The following is a 21,123-nucleotide window of genomic DNA, read 5'->3' on the forward strand; positions in this document are numbered from 1 at the left end:
CTGAGTATATTATATTGGAATATATGTTTTTCTGGATATGAATTAAACACAGCTACAATTTGGAAAACATTTTTAAACAAAAACACAGCCGAGGTCAATTTTTAAACAATATGCCACAATTTTAAAATATAAAATGTTAAAATATTCCCCCCCTCAACACCACCATCATGTATATTGGACAGTAGGCTAATGGGCCAAAAGAACCTGTTATTTCACAGTTTGTGACGCTGCCAACAATCAGCCAGATCAGAGGCAAGAGTATGGGCAAAACTGATGTGTATTTTCTTTTAAAATCTGGAAATATCATAACCGACCAGCCTCCCCTGTTTGAAAGACTACCAGCCGCCACTGCTCTAGCCGCTTTATCCTGTTCTACAGGGTCGCAGGCAAGCTGGAGCCTATCCCAGCTGACTACGGGCGAAAGGCGGGGTACACCCTGGACAAGTCGCCAGGTCATCACAGGGCTGACACATAGACACAGACAACCATTCACACTCACACCTACGGTCAATTTAGAGTCACCAGTTAACCTAACCTGCATGTCTTTGGACTGTGGGGGAAACCGGAGCACCCGGAGGAAACCCACACGGACATGGGGAGAACATGCAAACTCCGCACAGAAAGGCCCTCGCCGGCCACGGGGCTCGAACCCGGACCTTCTTGCTGTGAGGCGACAGCGCTAACCACTACACCACCGTGCCGCCCATTATACAAATCATAATCTAATAATAATAATTAATAATAATTGATAAATGTGCTAAGAACAGCATAATCCACAACACAGTACATATTCATACTTGCTTTGCATTATATTAAAGTTAACTTCATAAACCAAATCAAAATATTCAATAAATCCCATATTTGGCTCCAACACAGTCCAAATTGACAAATATCCAGCCTGTGAGGTAACGTTTCACCTTCAGATTAGCCCAAAGCACTGACAATGGAACAGAATTGGTTTTATGTAGTGAAAATTCATTATGTCTGATAATTATAACTATTCTTTTAAGTTCGTTTCTTAAGACACGTATTTTTAAGTATGTTACCTCGCTTGTTGACAGTTTCGGCGAACACTTCCGCCTTCTTCAAAACAGTCACCCTCGGGCAGGGTGACTGTTTTGAAGAAGGCGGAAGTGTTCGCCGAAACTGTCAACAAGCGAGGTAACATACTTAAAAATACGTGTCTTAAGAAACGAACTTAAAAGAATAGAATTGGTTTTAGATGGAGAATGTACTACATTTGTGAATCCTTTGAAACAGACTCTGTCTTGTTGCATTGCTGTCTCTTCAATATGGCTAAAGGCTGAATGGCATCTACGACCATTCCATGACCTCTGTGGTATGTATAAACACATACATACTGATAGGAAAGCCTGTCAATCATCCTCCTCTCCGCAAGGAAACATGGGTACAGATGGACGACAATATAGACAAAAATATATGGACAACAATCTGATAACTGTGAAAAGAAGCTATTATTACAGGAGATAAGACAATCCCACTGCTTATCGATAGCATGACTAGGGTAGTTTATAATAATGGCATCTTTTCAGATCTTGTCATTTTTATGTTGAGTTTATTGGCGATCGCTCAAGGAATAATTAAAAAAAATCATAAACTGATTATAAATTGCCTATCATTACTTTACTCAAAATAATTAGTTCAATTTCTCAGACCATTAAAAGTCAAAAGATTTCATTTCATAGATTAAGAAGGAAAGCAGCCAGTTCATTCTTTTGCTGAAGTCATGCTGAGTTTTTCTGGATTTAATCTCACAGTTAACTGTGCCATAAAGTCACATTATCATCATAACATAATCTAAAACTAATAACAGATTTTATAAAATGATTTTATTATAAACCGCATAAAAAAGCATGACGTACTCTTCATTTAAGCAGTAAGCCACGAGAGGGCTGTGTTATAGTGATTTTGCCATCGTTAAAAGTGTTCTTACCGTAGGAATGGCATGAAGAGGAGTTCCTAAAACATCCTGACATTTGATAAATCACTTTGTCCCAAAGTGTGGTTAAAATCTCGAATCTGATTGGTCAGAAGGTGTGCATTATTTTCGTAAAACAGCACAAAGTAGTTCCGTGATAGCTTTTACCGTAAAAGCTCATTCACAGGAACTTGTACTGCAGATGGTTGACATCATCTAAGGGTAGTATCTCACTGGGCTGCGACATTCTGCGACTAGTTGGAGACACAACAATTGCGATAAAATGTGAATTAGCGACAATTTTCACTTAGAATCACGCTGAATTGATACTCGCATATTTTATCGCAATTGTTTTGTCTCCAACTAGTCGCAGGCTGTTGCAGCCCAGTGAGATCAACTCGTACTTCCTGTCTCACGGAAACTGACTTGAGAAGGGTTCGTGACGGCTTTGCGGCACCAGCGACGCATTTGCGGCTATTTTGAGAGAAATTTTGTCGCACGAATTTTTTGAACATGTTCAAAATGTCAGCGTCAAAGGAGCGACACACTGCGACTCATGCGAAGAAATTGACAAGCCCCGCGAATGTTTCAAGACACTTTTGAAACTCTCTCGCGAATGACGTTCGCCATTTGGCGCAAGCTGTCGCAGCCCAGTGAGATACTGGCTGAAGACTAATAACAAATGGATTAAAAAATGTGTTGTTAAGAAAGTAAAACATATAAATGTTGATGTGGGAATATTTTATGTTAGATGTTTAACTTTTTTTGGAAGGAATCTTCATGGTTAGTGCTTGTGTTGTGTTGACCTTCATAATTCAGTGAATGGTTATCCATCCATCCATTATCTGTAGCCGCTTATCCTGTCCTACAAGGTCGCTGTTAGGGTTTTGCTGGGATTCGAACCTGGTTCGTTGGTGTGATAATCCAGCAAACCCCCACTAGGCCACCAGGGGGATGACTCAAATGCAGAGGCGTGAGGCAGAAGTAGAAAAAGAATCAAAAGGTTTATTTAAACTATATACACTATATACAGGGCAAAACAAAAGACAAAAAAAAACCAAAGAGTATAATCCAAAAGAAAAGCAAAGTGCAAAAATACAAAAGCTAAGAAGATCAAAAAACACAGTACAAAGGAAACTGGAGATAAACATAACAGCACAAAGACTCCGTGACAAGAGGACTGAACTCAGGGGTATAAATAGACAAACTAATTAAGGACACAGGTGAAGATAATTAGGCAATTAACACAAACACAAAACACAGGAACAGTGGCGGCCTCTAGAGGCCAAAATAAACACGACATGAAAAGGAAATAACAGCGGCCTCTAGAGGCCAAAACAGTCCTAGTCCTAACAGGACCCCCCCCTCTAGGAGCGTCTCCTGACGTTCCCAGGGCGATCCGGATGGGCCGAATGGAAGTCCCGACATAGTTCTTTATCAAGGACATCCCGAGCAGGAACCCAGCAGCGCTCCTCAGGACCATAGCCCTCCCAGTCCACCAGATATTGCAACCCGCCGCGGACCCGGCGGGAGTCAAGCAGGCGATTCACAGTGAACACAGTCTGCCCCTGGAAGATGCGGGGGGGTGGGGGGTTCCTAGGGGCAGGGGCATACGTAGACGTCAGTACGGGCCGTAACAGGGAAACATGGAAAGTGGGGTTGATCCTCAGAGTCCGGGGCAACTGGAGCCGGTAGGAGACAGGGTTCACCCTGCGCACCACCTTGAAGGGGCCAATGTAGCGAGGAGCAAGCTTGCGGTTCTCCACCCGCAGTGGAAGGTCCTTAGTGGACAGCCAAACACGCTGCCCAGGGCGGAAAGCGTGTGCAGGTCTTCTATGGCGGTTGGCCTGAGTCTGGTTGGTTCTGGAGGTCTGTATGAGGGTCTTCCTGACCTTGCTCCAGGTCTTGCGACACCGTCTCACATATTGGTTGACCGAGGGCACCCCCGCGTCCTCCTCCTGGTCCGGGAACAGAGGTGGCTGGAACCCGAATTGGCACTGGAATGGCGACAGCTTGGTGGCCGATGACTGCAGGGTGTTGTGGGCGTACTCCGCCCATGGCAGCCAGGTGCTCCACGATGTCGGGTTATCCATAGCCAGGCCTCGCAGGGTGGTTTCCAGGTCCTGGTTGAGCCTCTCCGTCTGACCATTGGACTGTGGGTGAAACCCAGAGGAGAGGCTGGCAGTGGCTCCGATGACCTTGCAGAACCCGTGCCACACTCGGGAGGAGAACTGGGGCCCTCGGTCTGAGACGATGTCCTGTGGAAGACCAAAGACTCGGAAGACATGATTAAACAAAAGTTTCGCAGTTTCAAGAGCAGAGGGGAGTTTGCACAGTGGTATGAAGCGGCAGGCCTTGGAGAATCTGTCAACTAAGACCAAAATGACCGTGTTACCTTGTGACTCAGGGAGACCCGTGATAAAGTCGACTGCCACGTGGGACCAGGGACGCCGGGGAATGGTCAGAGGATGCAGGAGACCCTGGGGACGCTGTCGTGGGTTCTTGGTTCTGGTGCAAACCTCACAGGACAGGACAAATGACCTTACTTCCTTCTCCATGTTAGGCCACCAGAAGCGTCTTTTCAGGAAGTCCAGGGTCCTCCGAGCTCCCGGGTGGGCGGTGAGAGGGGAAGAGTGACCCCACTGGAGAACCTTGGCCCGGGCTTGATGTGGGACGTACAAGAGGCCTGGTGGCCCCGTCCCAGGACCGGGGTCCTGGCGTTGGGCTCGTCGGACAGCCTCCTCAATACCCCAGCGGACAGGGGCCACAATCCGGGACACAGGGATAATAGGCCCGACTTCATTCTCCCTGTTAGTGGCAGAGAACAGTCTGGACAGTGCGTCAGGTTTGGTGTTCTTGGAGCCGGGGCGGTATGAGAGGGTGAAGTCAAACCGACTGAAAAACAGGGCCCACCTAGCCTGTCGAGGGTTCAGTCTCTTGGCTTGCTGGAGGTACTCCAGGTTCTTGTGGTCAGTCCAAACCAGGAATGGATGTTGTGCTCCCTCCAGCCAGTGCCTCCACTCCTCAAGGGCCAGTTTGACCGCTAGCAGTTCTCGATCCCCCACATCGTACCGGGACTCAGCAGGACTCAGGCGGTGGGAGAAGTAAGCGCAGGGGTGCAGCTTTCCTTCCGAACGTTGAGAGAGCACCGCGCCGACACCACTGTCCGAGGCGTCCACCTCCACGATGAATGGTTGGGAGGTGTCCGGGAGAACCAGAATGGGTGCCATGCAGAAGCGGTCCTTGAGGTCTTTGAACGCCTTTTCTGCCTGAGGAGACCAGCCATAAGATCCACCTGTCCCTTTGGTGAGGTCAGACATGGGTGCTGCCACAGAACTGAAGTTCCTGATGAACTTGCGGTAGAAGTTAGCGAATCCTAAGAACCGCTGAACCTCCTTAACGGACTTGGGAGTAGGCCAATCCCGGACGGCCAGGGTCTTGGCAGGGTCCATTTGGAGTTGGCCTGTCCGTACAATAAATCCCAGAAAGGAGACCTCGGGAACATGAAATTCGCATTTCTGGGCCTTGGCGAACAGATTGTTCTGTAGCAGCCTCTGGAGAACCTGGCGGACATGGTGGCGGTGCTCCTGCACGGTCTTGGAAAAGATAAGGATGTCGTCGAGGTAGACAAAAACGTATAGGTTAATCATGTCCCTTAAGACGTCGTTGATTAGGGCCTGAAAAACAGCTGGTGCGTTGGTGAGTCCGAAGGGCATCACCTGGTATTCGTAGTGCCCAGACGGGGTGTTAAAGGCAGTCTTCCACTCGTCTCCCTGTCGGATACGGATGAGGTGGTATGCGTTCCGTAGGTCCAACTTGGTGAAGACGGTGGCGCCTTGGAGCAGGTCGAAAGCTGTGGACATCAGCGGAAGGGGATATCGGTTGCGCACAGTGATCTTATTCAGGCCCCTGTAATCAATACATGGTCGGAGCCCCCCATCCTTCTTGCCGACAAAGAAGAAGCCGGCTCCAGCAGGTGAAGTGGAGGGTCGAATAAACCCAGAGACCAGGGCATCTTTGAGGTATTCCTCCATGGCCTTGCGTTCTGGCTGAGAGAGTGAAAACAGTCTGCCACGAGGAGGGGTAGTCCCAGGGAGCAAGTCGATGGCACAGTCGTAGGCCCGGTGCGGAGGAAGAACGGCGGCCCTGCTCTTGCTGAATACCTCCTTGAGATCCCAGTACTCTGTGGGAACTTGAGATAACTCGGTGAGATCAGGGGGCTCGGCAGGAGACACAGGAGAGCTAGAGAGCAGACAAGAGGCATGGCATGCAGGGCCCCATTCCACAACCTGGCTTGTTACCCAGTCTATGCGAGGGTTGTGGCGAGTAAGCCAAGGAAGGCCTAGAATAACTGGGAACTCAGGTGAAGGAATCAGGTGCAGGGATATTTCTTCCTTGTGACCTTGAGACTGGAGGAAGACTGGAGAAGTAACTTGAGTGACTCTTCCATCACCTAACGCTTGGCCATCGAGGGCAGACACAGACAGAGGGACTTCAAGAGGTGCAGTAGGTATATTGATGCTTTGGGCGAAGTGAATATCCATAAAGTTCCCAGCCGCCCCTGAGTCTATCAAAGCTTGACAAGAGTGGACAGACTCACCCCAGGAGATGGAGACCGGGATGTAGATTCCTTGGCCAGGGAGTCCGGGAGAGAGGGTAGGCCCCGTCACAACCCTCCCTCGGCTGGACGGGGCGGTCCTTTTCCCAAGAGTTCGGGACATGATGCTCGGAAGTGACCAGGCTTGCCACAGTAGATGCAGCACTTGTCCCTCCTTCTGCGCTCCCTCTCAGATGCGGAGAGGCGAGTACGACCCACTTGCATGGGTTCTGGACAGTCACTGAAGGAGGTAGACGGTCTCCAGGTAGAGGTAGGGAGGCTGGGGGGGCTCAAGGCTTGGTGGCGTTCTCTCATCCTGTTGTCCAGACGAATAGCATGTGAGATGAGGGTTTCGAGGTCACTTGGGCATCCAATAGAGGCCAGACCGTCCTTGATGGGGTCAGACAGACCATGGTGGAAGGCTGACACCAGGGCAGTCTCGTTCCATCCACTTACTGCTGCGAGTGTTCGGAACGAGATGGCGTAATCTGCGACGCTTCCTCCTTGCCGGATGGACATGAGCTTTCGGGCTGCGTCGGTACTGATGTCTGCCTGATCGAAGACCCGAAGCATCTCTTCAGAAAACAGCTGGAAATCAAAGCACTCAGGTCCCTGTCTTTGCCAGATAGCAGTAGCCCAGGCTCGCGCCTTACCAGCTAATAAGGTGATCACAAAGGCAATCTTGCGGCGATCCGTAGTGTAGGTGGTAGGCTGAAGCTCAAAGGTGAGTTGACACTGGGTAAGGAACTCTCGGCACTCACTGTGCTTGCCGTCATACCTCTGTGGTGCAGGAAGGCTGGGTTCGCGAGGTGAAGAAGGCAGCATTGCAGGAGGCACTGGAGCAGGAGTGGGAGCTGGATCAGGAGCAGGAACTGGATCAGGAGCAGGAGATGCAGGCAGAGATGTCAGCTGTGCCAGGGTTTTCCCAATTTGCTGAAGCAGTTCCTCGTGGCGAGCGAGGGCCTCACGTTGGCTGGTGAGCGTACGTCCATGAGCGTCCATGGTCGCTCCGAAGCGTGTCAAAGCTGCCATAATTCCCTGAAGGTTGGCCGGGTAGACAGTTGAAGCAGCCTCTGCTGAGTCGGTCATGACGGAGTCTTTCTGTTAGGGTTTTGCTGGGATTCGAACCTGGTTCGTTGGTGTGATAATCCAGCAAACCCCCACTAGGCCACCAGGGGGATGACTCAAATGCAGAGGCGTGAGGCGGAAGTAGAAAAAGAATCAAAAGGTTTATTTAAACTATATACACTATATACAGGGCAAAACAAAAGACAAAAAAAAACCAAAGAGTATAATCCAAAAGAAAAGCAAAGTGCAAAAATACAAAAGCTAAGAAGATCAAAAAACACAGTACAAAGGAAACTGGAGATAAACATAACAGCACAAAGACTCCGTGACAAGAGGACTGAACTCAGGGGTATAAATAGACAAACTAATTAAGGACACAGGTGAAGATAATTAGGCAATTAACACAAACACAAAACACAGGAACAGTGGCGGCCTCTAGAGGCCAAAATAAACACGACATGAAAAGGAAATAACAGCGGCCTCTAGAGGCCAAAACAGTCCTAGTCCTAACAGTCGCAGGCAAGCTGGAGCCTATCCCAGCTGACTATGGGCGAACCTAACCTGCATGTCTTTGGGGGAAACCGGAGCACCCGGAGGAAACCCATGCAGACACAGGGAGAACATGCAAACTCCATACAGAAAGGCCCTCACCAGCCACTGGGCTCAAACCCAGAACCTTCTTGCTGTGAGGCGACAGTGCTAACCACTACACCACCATGCCGAGGAGGAGGGTAAGAGAGGCAAAAAAAAAAAATCCCCAAGAATCACTGCTGGTGAATTACAAGAAAAAATAAAATCTTGGGGTTTCCAAGTCTCCAAGACCTCCATCAGACACCACCTCCATGCCAACAGATTATTTGGAACGTTTGCCAGAAAAAAAGTCTTTTTTGTCAGTTAACCACAAACAGAAGCACCTGAAATCCACGGGCAATTGCTCTAAGACAACGAGGGAGGCTCAGCCTCCTCTAAAAATGACGAACATCGTGTAGGATGAATTGCGCTAGGCTTATGTTATAGCCGACCTTATAACATTGCTATTTCAGATCCAGAATCATAGAAATATATGTGCTCAACCCACTACAGTGCGAAATCATTCCGTTATAACTTTCCCCAGTTCGCCTAATGTGTGCGTGAGTTTTTCCCCCTCGTGACAACGCGATGCAGCCCAGCCTCAGTGGACTTCAATGGCATTTGGGAGCTATGCGCTTTCAATCTCAAAATGCAAGACGATTATTGGACAAATACTGCGAAAACGGCCGCCCACCGGACTCCCAGCCTCAGTGGACTTCAATGGCATTTGGGAGCTATGCGCTTTTCAATATCAAAATGCAAGATGATTATTGGACAAATACTGCGAAAACGCCCTCCCCACGGACTCCCAGCCTCACAGTGGGAGGGACATGGCAAAGCTTTCCGCGAGGAGACTGGTGATTGGTGAAAGCGGCCGGATATTTTCTTTGATTGACAGCTCATTTCAAATATAGACAGGCAGCGGTGAATTTCAGTTCAGTCCTATGTGGATTCGCAAGTGCTGTGGTGTATTGTAAGAGACCAGCTTACATTTCGATTTCATTCATTACATACGGTTTCTACCAGCTTTTTTAGTTTGTATATATTTTCATTGTAAATAAAGTGTAAATATAGTGTTGTCAAGTTTGCTATCTTAGTTCCAGAAATGTCGTTTATTTGAGTGACTGAACTTGAACTTGAGGGGGCTAGTCAGCTAGCAAGAAAGCTGCGCACGGATGCCAAGCATTGTTGATTTAATTTTGGCAAAGCCATTTGCCAGTCTTCCTTTCGAGGAAAAAATTAAAATTAAAGAGCAGGGTAGACCAATGCCTCAAATTGACTTGGTGAAAAAGGTAGGGAATAATACTCGTTCCTTTCAGCTCTCCTGGTACGAGAAAGTGAATTGGCTAACAGCAAGTGACCCACATCAACAACAGTAAATAGGCTACTTTAGTAATATGTCATGGATGGACCAAAAATATAGAATCTATTTAAAATGTTTATGCTGAGTATATTATATTGGAATATATATTTTTCTGGATATGAATTAAACACAGCTACAATTTGGAAAACATTTTTAAACAAAAACACAGCTGAGAACATTTCACACTACAGACCTGGATTAAAAGTGAAGAGTTATCAAAATTGTCAATAAAACATTTCTCAGTCAAAATAAGTAAAATATAGGGAAAGTGTCATTGAATGAAATGTGTGGCACCCAGCTCTATGTTTGGCTCCCCAAGGTCAGTGCTTGTGCCTATTCCAGAACACTCTGCTGTTACTGCTGAGGTTCCTGACAAAGAGCTGCTTTCAATAATGATCAATTTTTAAACAACATGCCACAATTTTAAAATATAAAATGTTAAAATATACCCCTCCCCCCCAACACCACCATCATGTATATTGGACAGTAGGCTAATGGGCCAAAAGAACCTGTTATTTCACAGTTTGTGACCCTGCCAACAATCAGCCAGATCAGAGGCAAGAGTATGGGCAAAACTGATGTGTTTTTTCTTTTTTCTTTTAAAATCTGGAAATATCGTAACCGACCAGCCTCCCCTGTTTGAAAGACTACCAGCCGCCACTGCTGAAATCTGCGAAACGGTACTACAACTTTGACTGGAACCGTGTTCTATGGTTTGATGAAACAAAAATGGAGCTATTTGGCAATAAACATTCAAGGTGGATTTGGCGTAAAAAGTAGGATGGTTATAATGAAAAGAACCCGATCCCAACTGTAAAATATGGTGGAACGTCTGTGATGTTTTGGGGCTGTTTTTCCTTCAAAGACCCTGAAAACCTTGTTAGGGTCCATGGCATCATGGACCCCATGAAATACCAGGACATTTTAAATCAGAATCTGGCTGCTTCTGCCAGGAAACTAAAACTGGGTCGTCATTGGATCTTCCAGCAGGACAATGATCCGATGTCCAAATCAACACAAAAATGGTTCACTGAGCACAGAATCAAGCTTCTGCCCTGGCCATCTCAGTCCCCTGACCTGAACCCCAGTGAAAACCTGTGGGCTGAGCTGAAGTGTAGAAACACAAGAGAGTGCCAAGGACCCTGGATGATCTGGAGAGATTGTGTAAAGATGAACGGTCTCAGATGCCCTGCTCTGTATCTCCAAACTTATAAAATGTTATTAGAGAAGACTCAGTGCTATTTTACTGGCAACGGGAGGTGTATTAAATCAAGTATGTCAATAACAGTAGCACAAGTGGTTTTGTTGAAAATAATAATTTCTTGATGAGGGATTTGCTTTTCTCTGAATAAATTTATTTCAATTAAAGGTTGGATTTTTCTCTTCTTTTTTTTTTTGTCAGGGTGACATGAAGTGACTTCACCAAAAGGTGGATTTTTTTCCTAACCTTTTTTACTAACCTTTACAAGGGGTGCCAATAATCATGGAGGGCACTGTATTATTCCTTCCAGAGCGCCCATAAAATATTCTACAGTACCTTTGAAACCCATGACCCGCAAGTATGGGATCTATTTCAATCTTATGCTACAGTCTATAAAGCTGTACTGTCACTGCACTCACACATGCATGCTCAATTAAATTCATTTTAAAGGCACAAGTGCAAACATTGTATTAACTGGCACGTTTATAAAGAGCTGCTTGTTAATTAACTGGATACACTGTCAATGGTACATTTGTTGGCAGGGTTCGGCAGGGGCGTCTTTAGGGAATGTTGCCAAAGAAAAATTTTCAAAAGGTATTGTACAAGTTGTCATAACAATATTGATGGTCTGCTTCTTCTCCATGGGCCTTTCGCACAGCAATGTCTGAAGATCAAACCTTCAAATGTTCCGTTACATGTTACGCAACCCAATTCACCATTCATTATTTTCACTCCAATTTAGTTTTTTTTTCTTTTCAGTGCAGTACAAGCTTGTCTGTCTTGAGGAAGCTTATTATAAGCCCTCAGATATGCTGTAGATTCAGAGAACATGGTGGTGAATAAGATACCACAGCAGTCCCAAAACTGAGTCATTGTCTCTGCTGTGTTTGATCTCAGCAGTTGTTGATGAGGCATGGATTTTTCTCAACTGTGTCAATACACATTGGGTTGATGAAGCATTTAAAAGGGTGACACTGATAATAAATAAGCAGAAAATGACAACCTGTTGTGAAGATGTGGTACCATTCACTGAATCACATGAAGCAGAACTTATTACAAGGTACCCAGAAAGGAGTGTGCATCTCTGAATTCAGGACTGTTTTAGAGACGTTTCAATGCGATTATAGAGCAGTACAATCCAATACTGTAACATGATATGAATTAAAACTACAAAAACAAAGCGTACGTTGTTGTTCAATGCAATCGACAGACACAAACGCCACACCTGCTTGAGACAAAGATTGAAAGACAAACGCCATGTATCCTTTACTGGGAATGGCCATACCTCTTCTACTGGGACTGACAGGTACAAAAGCTACACACCCTTCACTAGGAGGGACAGGCACCATGGACACACCTACAACCCCGATTCCAAAAAAGTTGGGACAAAGGACAAATTGTAAATACAAACGGAATGCAATGATGTGGAAGTTTCAAAATTCCATATTTTATTCAGAATAGAACATAGATGACATATCAAATGTTTAAACTGAGAAAATGTATCATTTAAAGAGAAAAAGTAGGTGATTTTAAATTTCATGACAACAACACATCTCAAAAAAGTTGGGACAAGGCCATGTTTACCACTGTGAGACATCCCCTTTTCTCTTTCCAACAGTCTGTAAACGTCTGGGGACTGAGGAGACAAGTTGCTCAAGTTTAGGGATAGGAATGTTAACCCATTCTTGTCTAATGTAGGATTCTAGTTGCTCAACTGTCTTAGGTCTTTTTTGTCGTATCTTCCATTTTTGCGATGCGCCAAATGTTTTCTATGGGTGAAAGATCTGGACTGCAGGCTGGCCAGTTCAGTACCCGGACCCTTCTTCTACGCAGCCATGATGCTGTAATTGATGCAGTATGTGGTTTGGCATTGTCATGTTGGAAAATGCAAGGTCTTCCCTGAAAGAGACGTCGTCTGGATGGGAGCATATGTTGCTCTAGAACCTGGATATACCTTTCAGCATTGATGGTGTCTTTCCAGATGTGTAAGCTGCCCATGCCACATGCAATAATGCAACCCCATACCATCAGAGATGCAGGCTTCTGAACTGAGCGCTGATAACAACTTGGGTCGTCCTTCTCCTCTTTAGTCCGAATGACACGGCGTTCCTGATTTCCATAAAGAACTTCAAATTTTGATTCGTCTGACCACAGAACAGTTTTCCACTTTGCCACAGTCCATTTTAAATGAGCCTTGGCCCAGAGAAGACGTCTGCGCTTCTGGATCACGTTAGATACGGCTTCTTCTTTGAACTATAGAGTTTTAGCTGGCAACGGCGGATGGCACGGTGAATTGTGTTCACAGATAATGTTCTCTGGAAATATTCCTGAGCCCATTTTGTGATTTCCAATACAGAAGCATGCCTGTATGTGATGCAGTGCCGTCTCAGGGCCCGAAGATCACGGGCACCCAGTATGGTTTTCCGGCCTTGACCCTTACGTACAGAAATTCTTCCAGATTCTCTGAATCTTTTGATGATATTATGCACTGTAGATGATGATATGTTCAAACTCTTTGCAATTTTACACTGTCGAACTCCTTTCTGATATTGCTCCACTATTTGTCGGCGCAGAATTAGGGGGATTGGTGATCCTCTTCCCATCTTTACTTCTGAGAGCCGCTGCCACTCCAAGATGCTCTTTTTATACCCAGTCATGTTAATGACCTATTGCCAATTGACCTAATGAGTTGCAATTTGGTCCTCCAGCTGTTCCTTTTTTGTACCTTTAACTTTTCCAGCCTCTTATTGCCCCTGTCCCAACTTTTTTGAGATGTGTTGCTGTCATGAAATTTCAAATGAGCCAATATTTGGCATGAAATTTCAAAATGTCTCACTTTCGACATTTGATATGTTGTCTATGTTCTATTGTGAATACAATATCAGTTTTTGAGATTTGTAAATTATTGCATTCCGTTTTTATTTACAATTTGTACTTTGTCCCAACTTTTTTGGAATTGGGGTTGTACTTCACTGGTCCTGACAGGCACACAGGCCACACCTCCTTCACTGGTTCTGACAGGCATACAGGCCACACCTCCTTGACTGGTTCTGACAGGCATACAGGCCACACCTCCTTCACTGGCCCTGACAGGCACATATGCCACACCTTCTTCACTGGTACTGGCAGACACAGAGGCCACAACTCCTTTTCTTGTACTGATAGGCACACAGGCCTCAGCTACTTCACTGGTCCTGACAGGCACATAGATCACACTTCCTTCGTTGGTCCCAATGGGCACATAGGCCAAACCTCTTTCACTGGTCCTGACAGGCACACAGGCCACACCTACTTCACTGGTACTGGCAGACATAGAGGCCACAACTCCTTTTCTTGTACTGATAGGCACACAGGCCACAGCTACTTCACTGGTTCTGACAGGCATCCAGGCCACACCTCCTTCACTGGCCCTGTCAGGCACACAGGTCACACCTACTTCACTGGTACTGGCACACACAGAGGCCACAACTCCTTTTCTTGTACTGATGGGCACACAGGCCACAGCTACTTCACTGGTTCTGACAGGCACACAGGCCACACCTACTTCACTGGTCCTGACAGGCACACAGGCCACACCTACTTCACTGGTCCCGACAGGCACATAGGTCACACCTCCAGTATTGGTCCCAACGGGCACATAGGCCACACCTCCTTCACTGGTCCTGACAGGCACACAGGCCACACTTCCTTCAATGGTCCTGAGAGGCACACAGGCCACATTTACTTCACTGGTCCCGACAGGCACATTGGTCACACCTCCTTCATTGGTCCTGATGGGCACATAGGCTCCACCTACTTCACTGGTCCTGACAGGCACACAGGCCCCACCTACTTCACTGGTCTTGACAGGCACACAGGCCACACCTCCTTCATGAAAACATGATCACAGTGTATCTCTTCCATGTTCTTTTCTCTTACCAGCAGGAACTATACATCTTACTTCCAAGATTCTGTGTGAATATGTTCTTTAGGAGTATCGAAAAAGCATAGTGCTCCACCTGCTATAAATCAAAGCCAGTTTCTTTGCATACAGAGAGAAAAGAGAGTAAAGAAATTCAGTGAAAAACTCAAGATCAAGAAAGAGACTCAAGGCCATTGTCATTGTCATCACTTACACTAACAATAATCTGGAGGAGGCCTAAATAAAGCATGCTGTCACAGTGTAACCTTTTTCAGTTGTCTGCAGGGCACACTGCTTTTCTTATATAATTATACCAATCATTTTAGCACACTTAGCTTCAATGGAAGGTTGACTTTGAAGCCAGGTAATAACAAGGTTCTCACATTCAATAAACCGTGTGTTTGAAATGCTTTAGCATAGCGCTGTTTAATGAGATGTTAAAACCAATTCATGCTGTGGCAGAAGAGCTTCTGAGCTGTTTATGGTGCTTCGGAATAGTAAGTTCTTGGCTGTTTTCAGCCTGACTGGACAAGGGCTTTATGGTAATAAAGAGGAAGTAGTAGTAGTAGTAGTAGTAGCAATAGTAGTAGCAGTTCAATGTAAATGGCCACAGCCTTCATCTCTGCGAGCCTACCACACAGATTTAATACTTGCGTCATTTTTAGGGCATACCTAACAACCTGTGTTCCCCCCCCCATCTGTCCCTCTGAGTTACATGTTGGTCCTGGGATTGAGATGCTGGCCTCTTCTGCCCCTCGGACCTGCTTGATCCATCCTGGTGCCCTGTGTCTGGTCGGACTTTTATCGCATCGCTCCTGTGAAGGACGGCCCCATGAGGACAGTTGAGGGTTATACCTGGAGGATGTTCTGGACTCTTACAGTAATGCTTTTATGGCTGAGGACTACAGTTGACTTGCTAACTTTAGGACTGCAGTTGTCATGAACAGTTTTGCACTCAAGTTTCCATCAATGAAGAGTTACAACATCAACGAAACTGACTTCATGTTAAAACTGTTCATGTTATAGTCATGCTGTCTGTTGTTGCCCAAATGAGGATGGGTTCCCTTTTGAGTCTGGTTCCTCTCGAGGTTTCTTCCTTCCTCATGTCGTCTGAGGGAGTTTTTCCTTGCCACCGTCGCCACAGGCTCGCTCATTGGGGATAGATTAGGGACAAAATTAGCTCATGTATTAAGTCGTTCAAATTCTGTAAAGCTGCTTTGCGACAATGTTTATTGTTAAAAGCGCTATACAAATAAACTTGACTTCAATAGTGGCAAATCTTACAATCTTCACAATTTCCTTTAACGGAGGAGCCTAGCCACAGCAGCTACCACTCCGATAATAAGCCCTGCCACCCCAAAAACCGCCCCAATCATCATGATTTAAATAACCACCAATGATATTGTTGTATTTTTTCAAAACTAGAAAGCAATTAAGAAACAAACCCAGGGTCATTATGTGGTCATCCATTTTACACCAAGAAGCAAATCACATTGTTCTATACATAATTAAACGATGCCACCCCTTACCCTCTCTTGCCACCCCACTATAAACCTGGGCCTGCCATTGCTTCCAGAAACTGAATGCAGCATATTTTGACTCACACTGGCAACAATCACGTACTGTAGATGAGGATTCAAGCACACCAACCTGGACAAGTGCCCACTAATCCCCATCCCATCTCACCCACTTCTAAAGTTTTTTCCAACCATTGAAAAGGTTTTCAAGGCTTGTCTGGAAGGATGGAAGGAAACATAAAACAGCCTTTACCCAGTAAGGGTCAAACTCTGAATTGTGTATGTACCGGTAATAAAAAAAAAAAAACAAGACTGAGCATAAGTAGCTTTGAACAAAGTCAAACAACTGGCAGCATATTTCCACAGTGTGCACTGCAATAGATCAACAGATTTAAGAGACCGTTCTATATTCATTTATTCATAAAGCTGTTTTTATATACTGTACATATCGGCTTAATTCAGTCCAACAACAGAAGAGCAACTTGCTACTCCAGTTGCTGAATGACCACATCCACTGGAGTCCTTCTTAATCGGAGTATGCAAAGTCGAGACTCACCACGTAGAGCTGCTTCCAGAGTACGGCCCATTCCTGTAGAGTGGAGGTGACTTCGGTCACGATGGGATCTTCGAGAGGCAACACTGTCTCATACTGCCTGTACACATGAACACAAAGACAGCAAGGTGAACACTGAATGCATACTTATACGCGTTTTACTTTGGATGTTGTTGAGTTGTTGTGATTCCAACCACATTTACTGGAGAATGACTAATTACTAATTAATAACTTAAATTGTGCGTTGATTTAGAGACATTTGTTGGTTAAATGCTAGCTTTCAGAGCATTCTCTCAGCAGGCTAAGGTCCCACAACACCGATAACTATAATTATACCTATAACACCAACTATGACGATACCTCTGCCTGGCTTTAGTTCCAGTCTGGAGCAGTCACACCACAACTACGGTATAATCCCGACGATAATATCGCTTGTTCCTGACACTCGGGTAAATAAATGCATGCAACTTAGGAATAGTCATGGAAGTTTTTTCCAAGTAGTAGCACATTTTTCCGGGTCGTACTATACAGCTTGGACTCCGAAACAACCCATGCACATACTCCTGTGATTGACAAAACACGGATAGTTCACGGATTACGGAAATATAATAAAAAAAAGGATACAAAATACAGAGTGGTTACAGATTTTAATACGGATTCACCACGGACGCTAATAATTTACGGATTGGTCGAGGACGTTTCAGTATATTACAGATTGTTTACAGATTTCATACGGATGATGCATCATGGATTTAAAAAAAAAAAAAATTAAGACGTCTAAAACAATTCAATGTTTGGACTGCCGAAGTTCATAATTAAAATATCTTACCTGCATTTATATGTTTACTTTTTACTATTGATATTTCATGGAAGATATTACATATCCGTGAAATAAAAGATACGTGCTTTGTATTATATTTTTTTATTTTGCGTGAATCCGTATTCCGTGACTTCATGATGCAAGAAGGATGTACAAAGATGCCCAGGGAAAATGGCATGTGCTCAGACAGCGTCACGTCAACAAGTACGTGATTGGACAGATGTTTTATCGGATCAGGTTCAGGTCTGGGAAAATCGCTCCAGAAGCAATCTCACCGGTAAGGATAAACCCAGGCCTGGGCTATAGGTATCATTATCGGTCTGGTATGAGCACGAACCATATAAACTGCAAGGGACTGATTTATTTATAGTTATCGTGACAGTTATCGGTATTGTGGGACTGGGCCTTAACCCAGGAACAAACACTACGTTCAGACTGCAACCTGAAACGACCCATATCCGATTTGTTGTGAAATCCGATTTTTTTGTTAGGCCGTTCACATTACCAATTATATGAGACTTGTATGCGATCTCCAATATGAACGGAAAACGACCCAAAAGTGTCCCGCATGCACAAATTGACACGTAATAAGCACATCTACGTAATACGTAAACAAAAAAAAAGCGCACTCTTCAAGTTTAATGATTTCTTTTTTTTGTTTGTTTGTTTAATTATCTGGTTAGTGTTAAAGTGTGAGGTCTCGTGTGTGTTTTTGTTTCTGAACTGAAATGAAAACGTGTAGCCTGGTAACGAGGGTTGACTCCTAAATGTCTCTCTAATTTCTATATAAGTGCACTACATGTTACTAGGAAGTAATGGATTTTTTAACTCTATATAGTGCACTCGAGCTTCAGTAGGCAGTCATTTGGGATACGGCCGCTGTATTACCAAACTCTTAATTCAGGCTTAATAATTTACACATATTTATTTCGTCATATTTCTCATCTCATTATCTCTCGCCGCTTTATCCTTCTACAGGGTCGCAGGCAAGCTGGAGCCTATCCCAGCTGACTACGGGCGAAAGGCGGGGTACACCCTGGACAAGTCGCCAGGTCATCACAGGGCTGACACATAGACACAGACAACCATTCACACTCACATTCACACCTACGGTCAATTTAGAGTCACCAGTTAACCTAACCTGCATGTCTTTGGACTGTGGGGGAAACCGGAGCACCCGGAGGAAACCCATGCGGACACGGGGAGAACATGCAAACTCCGCACAGAAAGGCCCTCGCCGGACCCGGGGTTCGAGCTGTGAGGCGACAGCGCTAACCACTACACCACCGTGCCGCCCCTATTTCGTCATATTAGTAAACTTTTTCTACATTATTATAAATATTTATTTAGATTGTTTATAGCCAGCTGAATTCTGCAACTTCTCTCAGCGCTGGCTCAAGGTGCAGAAACACCAGTGCAGTTTGCTATGGAGATGAGGCGAGACCTGGCGATGTGGTACAGGATGGTTTAAGTTATAAATCAGTTATAGAAACTGTTTTATTTAATCAGGCTAACAGATAAACATCCAGGTCCCTACCAAATCCACCATTAGCTTGATCAATTCTATAAAAGTCTATTTAAATTCTGAAAACTGTACAAATGTTGTTGTTTTCCACCAAAGAGGCGGGATTAGCCAACGCAGAATAGTGACGTTTGTCTCTTGTTGATGACGTGTAGGTCGCATGAATGCGACCTGTCCGGTCAGACTGCAGTCGCATGTGAAAATAACGGATATGCATCGGAATTAGGACCACATATCCAAGCGGCCTGGGTCGCATGTGAAAAAATCGGATCTGTGTCGTTCAGATTGTCAATAACAAATCGGATACAGGTCGCATATGGGCAAAAAAATCGGATATGGGTCATTCCAGGGTGCAGTCTGAACGTAGTCATAGAGTCCATAGAACCTTAATAGCATTAGGTCTTAAGTCAAGTATTATTTACCATCCAGTGCACAATTTGGGTGTCAATTGGAATTTAATATCTTACAATATTAATTTTCATATTTGGATACACTGATAAGTTGTGTTACTTCACTGTCTTGTGATTATACTTCTAGCCTGTTTATTATAGTTGATGTTGGAACTGTTGATGCAGAAACTATCTAACTCAGTAATTATTGTCAAATTCAGTCTGGTGTCTTATTCCTTCCCTATTTAGAGTGATCTATATAAGTGAGTAAGGGTAATACAGATAGAGCTCTCGAAACATCACTGAGTGATGCCTTGTACTTGTTCTTGTAAGTTCTATTTGTCTGGATTTGCCCAAGCCGTCAATGACCATAGGGAATGTGGCAAAATGTCCTTCCGCAGCTCCTTCTTGTTCCTGCTCCTTTTCCCCCCACTGTCTCTTTTGTTCTATATCACCATTTATCTCTCCCTCCCATTTTCTCTCTATCAGCCCTCTCATGTCCTTCCATTATCCCTTTTTTGAAATGTACTATGCAAATGCCTTGGCCTTATCGAGCCTGCTTTATCTGAACATCATTTTTGTGAGCGTGTGTGACTTTTCACTCAGAAGAATTGTAAAATTATTGTGTGGCATTCATCTAGCTAATGGAGCCCAAAGTAGATGTAATGAATACAGTGGTGCTTGAAAGTTTGTGAACCCTTTCAAATTTTCTATACAGCATTTCTGCATAAATATGACCTAAAACATCATCAGATTTTCACACAAGTCCTAAAAGGAGATAAAGAGAACCCAGTTAAACAAATGAGACAAAAATATTATACTTGCTCATTTATTTATTGAGGAAAATGATTCAATATTACATATCTGTGAGTGGCAAAAGTATGTGAACCTCTAGGATCAGCAGTTAATTTGAAGGTGAAATTAGAGTCAGGTGTTTTCAATCAGGTGTGAGTGGGCACCCTGTTTTATTTAAAGAACAGGGATCTATCAAAGTCTGATCTTCACAACACATGTTTGTGGAAGTGTATCATGGCACGAACAAAGGAGATTTCTGAGGACCTCAGAAAAAGCGTTGTTGATGCTCATCAGGCTGGAAAAGGTTACAAAACCAACTCTAAAGAGTTTGGATTCCACCAATCCACAGTCAGACAGATTGTGTACAAATAGAGGAAATTCAAGACCATTGTTACCCTCCCCAGGAGTGGTCGACCAACAAAGATCACTCCAAGAGCAAGGCGTGTAATAGTCAGTGAGGTCACAAAGGACCCCGGGGTAACTTCTAAGCAACTGAAGGCCTCTCTCAGGCTACATTTACATTAGACCGTATCTGTCTCGTTTTCTTCGCGGATGCACTGTCCGTTTACATTAAACCGCCTGGAAACGCCGGGAAACGGGAATCCGCCAGCGTCCACGTATTCAATCCAGATCGTGTCAGCTCCGGTGCTGTGTAAAGATTCAGAATACGCGGATACGCTGTGCTGAGCTCTAGCTGGCGTCTCATTGGACAACGTCACTGTGACATCCACCTTCCTGATTCGCTGGCGTTGGTCATGTGACGCGACTGCTGAAAAACGGCGCGGACTTCTGCCTTGTATCACCTTTCATTAAAGAGTATAAAAGTATGAAAATACTGCAAATACTGATGCAAATACTGCCCATTGTGTAGTTATGATTGTCTTTAGG

At 44.8% G+C, this 21,123-nt stretch overlaps 1 protein-coding gene across 1 annotated transcript in view; it reads right to left on the minus strand.

The window, feature by feature from the left end:
- Window positions 1–21,123, minus strand: part of dock3 (dedicator of cytokinesis 3) — a 542,206-nt gene that overhangs the window by 399,612 nt on the left and 121,471 nt on the right. The window contains exon 5 of the mRNA XM_060909764.1: window positions 16,713–16,809. Within this exon, the coding sequence (XP_060765747.1) occupies window positions 16,713–16,809 (97 nt within the window). The remainder of the gene's footprint in view (window positions 1–16,712; window positions 16,810–21,123) is intronic.

This window comes from Neoarius graeffei, chromosome 26 (genome assembly GCF_027579695.1).
Source record: "Neoarius graeffei isolate fNeoGra1 chromosome 26, fNeoGra1.pri, whole genome shotgun sequence".
NCBI classification, from domain to species: domain Eukaryota; kingdom Metazoa; phylum Chordata; class Actinopteri; order Siluriformes; family Ariidae; genus Neoarius; species Neoarius graeffei.